We start from the raw sequence: 9,863 nt of genomic DNA, 5'->3' as shown, positions 1-9,863 counted from the left end.
TGACAGTTGATTATAACCTTTATGAGATACACAATGTTATGGTTTTTATATGATGTATGATACTCATGGTTTTTATTTATGAATTAAAACGAAATTTTTGGGCTGCATTTTTGGGATGTTACAAGTATATTGAATAAATTAATATTAATTCAAAGAAAAATAATAAAAGGATAACCCATATATCTCTTTAGGGCAAGCGTAAAAAAGTTATCCAAGTTTATTTCTAGTCGTTGATGTCCTTATAATACCCTCGGAACCACAATTGCAGTATGTTACTTCTTTGAATTATGAGAAATGAATTTTTAATATTAATTTTAACAAGGTAAAGAGTTTTGATGCTCAAATTCCTTTATATAATGGAATTTACTAGGGCTATGGTTTCTGACACTATTCTGGAAACACATTCCGGAGCCACATTTCGGAACTGATATTTTGTACCCTAATTTCGAAACAATAATTGTCCTAGATTCCTGACATATGAGTAGTCATTCCGAACAGTAAAAGTCATAGATTCCTAACATATGTATAGTTATTCCAAAAAGTAAATGTCATAGATTCCTAACAGAATTTCGGACCAACTATTTCGGACCATTGTTCCGGAGCCACCTTCCGGACCAGCTATTTTGGAGCCAGGTTCCGAACTAGCTATTTCAGACCATTATTCTGGACATTGCTTTTGTACGTAATTGTCATAGATTCCTAACATATGTGTAGTCATTTCCTAATGGTAAAATTCATAGATTCCTGACAGTATGTGTAGTCATTTCGAACAGTAAATGTCATAGATTCTTGACAGTATTTCAGACCCTTATTCTGAAACCCCATTCCAGATCCAAAGCCACTTTCCGGAATGGCTATTTCGGACACTTGCTTTTCTACGTTAAAATAGACCTAGGATGAATCCTCAACGTTGAAATAAAATTAGAATGAGTTCATCTCATGATGGTGTTTGGCATTGTGAAAAAGAAGATTGTTATGTTTGTTCAGATAATGACCCATTTTCAGAAGGCCTAAATTTCCCACTTCCGGATAAAATTCCTGGTGACGTTTTCCAAGCTATGAAGGTTGCTGAAGAAGCAAACGAAAGGGACTCTGAAAGAAGTCGTACACTAAATCAATGAGCAAACAATCTAGCGGAACAAGTAAATGAAAAAGAAAAATGGGTTCTGAAGCGATGAAAGAAGCGAAACAAACTAAGAAGTGGATTGAAAATGCAGATAAGGAGATCAATAAGTTGCGTGAAGAACGGGACCGTCTAACAGATGTTGTTAGAATTAGAGGAGATTTTATTGATCGACAACAAAATATATATCTCTTACAATTTCCTAATTTGCGGAAACCAATCTATGTATGTATTAGGATTTATAACGCTCTTTGCAATAATGTTAATGAAAATGGAAAATTGTCATTATAGATAATCTTATCATTCCTTTTAAAATTACAATATCAATATTTAAAATTAGGTTACATTTCTGGCTGATAACTAGAAACTTACATCTGATGCAAACTAGTCGTGTCTACATGATTTTCAAACAATTCCATGTAGGTCTGAGTTAGTTTGAAACCAAACCATTATCAGTCAATTCGACTTGATCTTCTATTGTTAGAGTTGTCATACGTGTTTCTTCGATGATGTCCATTGTATTCATAAATGGTGTGTATATTTTCAGACATGGTAATGAGGAGCATTTGCATGTTATACAATGCTACTTTTCTCCGGTCCTCAGTCGATGAAGGCGCTCTAGGACTTTCAATACTACCATTCGTTGTTTAGCATGTTGATAATCACAAATTATTTCTAATGCAGTCGTATCAACAAGACATCGTTGCTCGTCTTCAAGATGCAATATAGCATACTCTATAGGCAACTCATGCTCATCGTTCAAGTCAATGGATGTTGGAGACTGAAAATATAATATACCTAAATTATATTAATATACTATTTAAAAAACCAATGTCCATAATAGTATTTAATAATAACAAAAAGCACTTCCTGAAACATATTCATAACAAAAAAGACATAATTGCAACTAGTCTATCATAACAGGTTTGTCAGCACTTGCGTTGGTGTCATCTTTCGGAGTCCTATCTACTTTCAATTTAAGTCTTAATACCCTTTTTGATTTCTTTCTTAATTTCATGGGTGCCTTTCCTGGTTTATTTTTTATCTTATTTTGAAACTCAACATCGTCAGTTTTTATCTGCAAAAACAAAATTCTAAGAACATTTTAATACATTATAGTAAAAATAAATTATAATTATAAAATTATTGTTTTTTAATTTTACCTTTATCAGACGCAATTATGAAAGTTCATGTAAATGGAATACAACTTCGTCGTCCGTAAAACCCACTTTTTTTTTTAACTCCACGCTAACTCGTCTTTGGACTAACATGGTTTATTAAACAATACTTAAGGAAAAAAAATTATATATTGTAGTTATTTCATATCATCATTCTGGAATAGATCATCAGGTGTCGGACCATGTTCATCGTGTGTTCCGGACCTACATTACCATTTTGAAACCCCTACAATACCTTATTCCGGAATAAAACAATCGATCAGAAACACAATACAAACTTGCATAACATTTATACACGTATAACGAGAAAAACATAAAGAAAAAGGATAATCTGAATATTCCGGAGTTGTTCCAGACTTGTTCTTCGTGTTCCGGACCATTCTGTGCAATTTCGGATTACGTACATCATTTCATAAAATCAAATGCAAAGTAACTTAAAGTGTAGAACTTACTTATTTAACGAATCCATGTTCAAATTTTGGTTCGAAATGCGGGCAGATCGTGCTTCGGATCTGCTAATTCCAGAACATGTATTTCGTATTCCGGATTTTTTGTGTGGGAGACCCATATATATATATATATATATATATATATATATATATATATATATATATATATATATATATATATATATATATATATATATATATATATATATATATATATATATTAAAAAAACTTCAAGTTCATTTGAGACCATGCTAATTGAGACCAAATCTAAAAATAATTTTAAAATACAAAATAAAATGAAAAATCCAAAAGTTTTTTTTTAATTATTATTTTCGGAACTTTAATTAACTAAAATAATAAACATAAATAAAAAATAAATAAAATAAATAAATAAAAATTACCATTTTTTTTAAAATACATGAAATATTCTAATAGAATATTACACTGTAAATATTTTAATGTGACTTTAGAATGTTAGAATATTATACTAGATTTTCTCAGATATATAGAATATTATATTTATTCTACTAGAATATGTAAAAAATGTATTTTTTTTATATTTTTTTTGTAGAAAATATAAATTTCAAAAAATTTTAATTATTTTGCATTTTAAAAATGTTTTTTGTTTTATCTACCAAATGAATAACTAGGATTGTATCTCACGGTCTTACAAAATTAAACCGTCTCACATGAACCCATATATATATATATATATATATATATATATATATATATATATATATATATATATATATATATATATATATATATATATATATATATATATATATATATGCTAGAGTGTTGGGCTTCGGCTGGTATTCGGGACCGAAATTACCCATTCCGAACTAAAATGTTAGTTTTCAAAAAAAAAAAACTTGGTTTTATTTATAAAAAAAAACCAAAAGTAAGTTCTTATATTACTCAATTTCCCTAATTTTAAAGGAAAAAAAAAAAAAAAAAAAAAAAAAAAAAAAAAAAAAAAACTCATAATAACAATATCCGGAGAAATCATAGTGTATCTAGTATATCATAATCTTAGTCTAAAATTGATTTCAAGAACAAATCCCTAAAAAAAGCTAGATTTGTGTCCATTTGTGTATGTGTTAGTGTTCATGAACCCTAATGTACGGTTTTGTGAATATCTTGACTTCCAAAAACTATAGTCTTCGACTGAAAATTCATATTGACCGGCTAGATCTAGTGTTCATGAACCCGTTCGTATAAATAAATTAGGAAAAAAAAAATACCATCCCAATCCTAGGTGGAATGATTAGAAAACAAAGGATAAATGTATCATTGTTGAGTGTAGAAGATTAGATAGACGCTAGCTTAATTCTCATATATGAAACTGAAGTAGAATGATTAGAAAAATATAGCCGATACATTCCGATCACAATTCATATAGATATTAACTTTAAGAAGTTTATATGAAACGATTTTCCTGGTATATTATTTACTCTTATATGATTGTTGTCACCTATTTCCTTTCATCTAACTTTTTAGACAGGTGACAAGTGGCAACAAGATCAAAAAAAATTGTTTATGGTATGCATGCAACCCTTTGATCAAATGCCTTGGGCTCTCCTCTCCTTGTTTTTCATCTGAAATATAATATACTAATTAATAGTTAGAAAATTTGTATGTACATGTATAAATAATATAACAAATTATATATATTTATTAACTTATTACCTTCAAGTTCTTTCAATGCTCCCTCTGATAAATCGAAACCACATTTAAATTGAAGACTTACTGTGGATATTAGATTTAGCCTTGTAGTCTTGATAACAACTAAAACTTTCCTTGAAATTGGAATATTGTCTCTTAAGTAACTTGTACGACTTCAATTCTTTTGGCCCAAAACTCATAACCTCTTCATCAAATTTAAATTTCAAAGGGCAACTCGAGTCAAAAATCTCTTTCACATCCTTTTGACCAATCCTAAAAACAACTTTCGTATGCTTCTCATCCTCAAACACAGAATCCTTCATTTTCAACTTATAAGACCCAAACATTTCTTGATTATGAGAACCATATAACACATCTTCAGTATCATCAGCAAGTGAAACAGCAGTGACATTAAAACCTTCAGATTCAGACTCTGATGCAATGACTTCATTAGCCACCTTCATTACTTCATCACACTCTCGATCGATTTCAATATCAGCAGACATGTTATCAGCTTTTAACATGTGGGTTTTATGAAAAGTTAGCAAAAATGGGATTGGAACAACGGGTCCCACTAAAGAACTACTGGGCTTTTTCTTGTCTGACCATTTACTACTTCGAAATGAAGGTGATCGAAAGAAAAAAGGAGGGAGATGAGATTGATGACATGGAACTTCCAAGAACTCTAAAGGTAAATGTTTTAGTTTCATGGGTAAATCTGGAAGATTTGAATAAGTAGAGAACCCAAATCGTAAATATTTCTTGGGTAGATTTCCCCACATCTTTCTTAAAGCAATCTCATGTATGCTAGTTGGCAAGCTAACATCACGAAACACATCATGAATATTTAAAGATCCACCAGAACTAAAAGTCTTAATCTTTTGGCATATAACTTCATGAAAATCATCACCAAAAGAGACGTTTTTTTGGGTTTCTTTATTCAGGTTCTTAACTAGTTCTCTACTCAAGATTCTGGAAAGATCAGATCTCAAGTATCCTTCGAGCCAATCAAGTTTCAAATACTGGAATTGTTTTGTAAACTTGTAATCCTCTTCACCTGTTTCATACAGAAAAGAATCTTCTAAATCCAGAGAGTGTTCTCCATGCCCATTTTCTGAAGCTTGTGTAGAATAATCCCATGAAGCACAATATCGATGTGATTCAAGATTCCCTGAGGACGTTAATGTAATTAGAGTAAACCCACCAAACCCATCAGCTTCAAACAACTGAGAAGAGATTTCACTATCAAGAATCCCAAACCCTAAAACAAATTCTTTCTTTTGTTGCCAATTGATCCAACTAGGAAGCCTATCCTTAAAAAATTCCTCTTTCACAATGCAACTACCACAACCACATTCATTAGGGAGCAGAGAAAGATCAGAAGGGAGTCCCCATGCATAAAAAGAATTACCAAAAGAAGAAGAAGAAGAAGAAGGTGTTCTAACATCTGGGCCATAGCAAAAAAGACTAAATTCACAGTTCCAAAAAGACCCTAATAAAATGGCATAACCTGATTCAGAAGCCCAATTGTATTTAGTATCTTCAGATTGTGACCTAAATTTGGATAAACTAGAAACAATAATGTAGCTTGGGTTAGCAAGATAATGTGTCCAACGAAGAAGTGGAATCATTGGTTTTCTTATATCACAAAGGAAAACAGTGTGAGTGGATGCCAAAGTGAAATGGAAACGATCAGGGGCAGAAATGGAAAATGCAAGAAATCTATCATTTGTTGCATGCTCAATGCCAAGTTTCAACAAAGGAATGATAGTGCAGTTTTCAGGGCGTGAATCAACAAGAAAAACTACAGTAGAGTGAGCAACAATCAGAACTCTTGGATGCCAACTGAAATCACAGCTCAACCATCCACCTTTCTCAGAAACAGTAGACTCATCCCATAAAACTTTGACTTTTTCACCCTTTAACCTTGGAGATGGTAATGAGGGTCTAGAGAAAGAATCCAGATCAAATAAGAACAAATCACCATTATCTAGCAATACAAGACTTTCTTCAGGTAAATGTGGACTCCAACAAGCATGCACAACTACAGATCTTTTGAACAAGTTGTCAGCAACTAATGTCAACAATGGTGTTACTTTACCAGAATTCTCCATTGTGATTCTAATGTCATAGTAATGAACTGAATACATCGTTGAAACCAACAAATACCCAATGGTGGTAGAATCACCTGAAACGAATAGCCAAGTGGGATCAGTAATTTCTCACAGCTCAAAAGTCAAAACCTAAACCAATAACTTACTTTTCTTTCAATCTGATGCTAACAGGTGAATTTTTTTATATAATCTAGTGTCGAATTGATAAAACACAATAATTACCTGGATTACAATCACAATCAGCAAGAGGGCTAACTGAAATCTTGACAATCCGATGATTCAATGCACTTTTTGTGGTAAAAGCTTCGGTCCCACCATGATCTCCTCTGACTTTCAATTGGGAATTCTTAACAGATAATATAACATATCCAATTTTATCCGAATTGGAACCAGTGGGAAAGAATGCCAGAGTTGAATTTGAACCAGGGCATCGCAGCAATTGAAGGGAGTTGTATGGAAGAAAAGTTTTGGGGTTTGAATATGATGAGGAGAGTTGTGAGGCGATAGAAGTGGTTGTGGAAGGAAGGATAGATGATGATTTATGGAGGAATCTAGAGAGGGAGAGGTTAGAGACAGGTGGAGGGATGTGAGGAACAGAAGGTGAAGTGAAGAGATGATTGTGGGTATGTGATTTGGGAGAGGGGTTAAAGATCAAAGGTCCAATTTTTTTGACAGCATCGGTTGTGGTGGCAGGTGAGAGGAGAAGTGGTGGTGAGTGTACAGAAGAGATTGACCACAAGGATTTCCATTCCTCTGAGGTGTTCATCATCAAACAATCATTCACCCACTAAAGAAGGTGGTGATTGTGGAGGCAACTGTGGTGTTGTGGTGGTTTTGGAGACAAAGAAGAAGTCTGAAAAGTAACAGGAAAATCAGGGGTTATTAGACAAAAAAAACTTTAACTACTGCATATTTAAGTAATACAATCAATGAATCAATTCTAATTCTAAGCATTGTTGATGATCTGGGTGGGTGGAAATTTAACATTGTTGGTGTCCATAACCTAAATTACATTTAAGGTATCATATAAGCAAAAACATCATTCAAAAACAACAGGAGGCATGCCCAGGCTTGACAATAACAGAATTGAACAGAAATTTTGGGTGCTACTGTTACAGGTTTAACATATAGGTTCAATTGCTAATTGAAGCACAAACACATACATGCTTAACATCTCGGTATTTCATTCAAAATCAAATCCAATTTCACATTCAAAGATAAACTACTTTCATTACAAATGTTTCTACTTTACAGCTCTTTTATGAGTTATGCATCAATTGACACAAATTCAGAACTATAGCTTCAAAGCAGGGAGAAGAAGGAAGACTGACAGCAGGAAAAGAAAAAACCGAACCTGTAGCTGTGAGGTCGAAGTCTCCGGTGTAGCTGTGGGGGGAGACGGTCACCGGCCGGTGGCTTCACAGGGGAGGCGCCGGTTAACGGCGGCGAGCAGGGGAGGACTCGTCGCTTGAGGAGCCAACGATCGAGAGAAGCAGCACAATGGAGGCGTCTGTGTTTGTGTCGCTGTGTATAATGTGCATAAGGGTGGAGGCTTCCCTCTCAACATGACTAAAAGGTCTACTTATAATTTAATTTTAAATATATTGGTCTACTTTAAAAAGAATATGATCATATAGACTAAAAGTGATGGAACCTACAAATTGAGAAAATATTTTTCTATGATGAGAATATGTTCGGGTTTTGAATTGTTTTGTTGAAATGAGATGACAAAATAAGAGAAAAATAAATAAACTAAATGTTCTATTCCTTGGATTTTCAAAAATTTTAAAATCAATGTTGCCAAGATCGGACCTATTTAAGATTGTTTCGCATTTTGCAGATTATGATCGTAAGATAGAATCAAGAGCCAAAGATATTACCAAAATGAACTAGTTTTCAAATATGATCACAATTTTTTTTTGGTACAATACCAATTATAACTTAATTTTTATTAATACATCGATACTAGAATTAATGTAATGAGTAAAAAATTCAAGCCAAAATTTTCCTTTAAAAATATAAGTAAACCGCTCCAATTGTTTTTATAAAAAGATTAAGTAATAAATTGTTTCAAAACATCATCATGTCATAATACCAAAACGTATCAAATCGTCAAAACAACAGGAGTCTATAATAAATCAATAGCAATGTACATGCCATACAGTCAAAGCTTTCCCCCGATCAGAGGAACTACCTGAAAAACATTAAATCAACAACTGTAAGCGTAATTAGTGAGTTATTCGAAATACCATATGCAATGCATACACACAAGGCTCTTAGCTCTACTGTAGATCCACCATACAAGCAAAGGCTATCAACTCCAGTAACGATCCACCCTGTCAATGGATCTCGACTCCAGTGTTGATCCACCATCAACCTTGGGTATCTAGGCTCTCACCTCCAGTGTTGGTCCACCATCAACCCTAAGTATCTAGGCTTTCAGCTCGAGCACTAATCCACTATCAACCCCTCAACATAATATGTCGACATATCATACAATCAAACAGTCAAACCAATCACATAATAAACAGACGAAAGTCTATATTAGCCTACTTATCTAATCAGCATACTGCAATACATCTACACCCTAACACACAAAGGATACATAATATAATACGTAGTATAGTGAGATAACTCACCTGAACTGAAAACTGATGAAACACAGGTACACGCTCAAACATGCAAGGATCAGTCTCACGAACCACCTAGATAACAAACAGAGGTCAAACCTCATGCTAAAACTTAAACTCACCAAGTTTGATAAAAATTCAAATTGGTCAAAAAGCCAACGGTTAATGGCCAACCGGTCAAAGTAAACGGCCATGCGTCGTGACTCTTACCCAGGTCACATCACGATCACTAAGTGACAAAATAGTCACAACTAGCCATCGCGACTTGCATTGCAACCCCCTTATGGTCGCGTCGCGATTCACTGTAAGTCAGCCAACTTTTCATTAAGGTATTAATCCTTTAAGACTAAAGCTCAAAACTTCAAGAATACTACATAATATGAACTTAATGGATAAAGTTTCCAAGGTTATCCATTTGCATGCATCAAACCAACCTAGTACTAACCCGAGATCTATATTTAGCTCAAAATACACCCAAGGCCTTGCATGGCTCAAAAGGAAAGATGAAAACTAGAGGCTTACACTCCTATGGGTCCAAAAGACCCAAAGACTCAAGATTTTGATGCAGAGTTTTCCGAACTCCCTATAAATATCATGAAATGGTCCATAATAATGCATAAATTTCTAGATCTAAACATGCAACTATGTAAGCACATAAACCTCCAAGTTAGAAGACTTACAAAGGTCCTCGAGATGC

General features: G+C 33.4%; 1 protein-coding gene across 1 annotated transcript; it reads right to left on the bottom strand.

The window, feature by feature from the left end:
• Positions 1-4,083: 4,083 nt before the first annotated feature.
• Positions 4,084-8,076, bottom strand: LOC145011926 (TATA box-binding protein associated factor RNA polymerase I subunit C). Its single transcript, XM_078970670.1, has 4 exons — positions 7,891-8,076; positions 6,759-7,389; positions 4,447-6,610; positions 4,084-4,355 (listed from the first exon to the last, which is right to left on the bottom strand). The coding sequence occupies exons 2-3, from the start codon at positions 7,303-7,305 to the stop codon at positions 4,491-4,493; spliced, it is 2,667 nt and encodes an 888-aa protein (XP_078826796.1). The 5' UTR covers positions 7,306-7,389; positions 7,891-8,076; the 3' UTR covers positions 4,084-4,355; positions 4,447-4,490.
• Positions 8,077-9,863: the final 1,787 nt, after the last annotated feature.

The sequence above is a fragment of the Lactuca saligna genome, chromosome 8, assembly GCF_052625555.1.
Source record: "Lactuca saligna cultivar CGN05327 chromosome 8, ASM5262555v1, whole genome shotgun sequence".
Taxonomy (NCBI): domain Eukaryota; kingdom Viridiplantae; phylum Streptophyta; class Magnoliopsida; order Asterales; family Asteraceae; genus Lactuca; species Lactuca saligna.
Note: the sequence above shows the minus strand (reverse complement) of the source record. Positions and strands in the feature narration are given on the sequence as shown.

Coding starts and splice junctions, on each gene's coding strand:
- LOC145011926 (XM_078970670.1), bottom strand. CDS start 7,305: ATGATGAACACCTCAGAGGAATGGAAATCCTTGTGGTCAATCTCTTCT. Junction 6,611..6,758: donor TGATTGTGATTGTAATCCAG/GTAATTATTGTG, acceptor TATTCGTTTCAG/GTGATTCTACCACCATTGGG.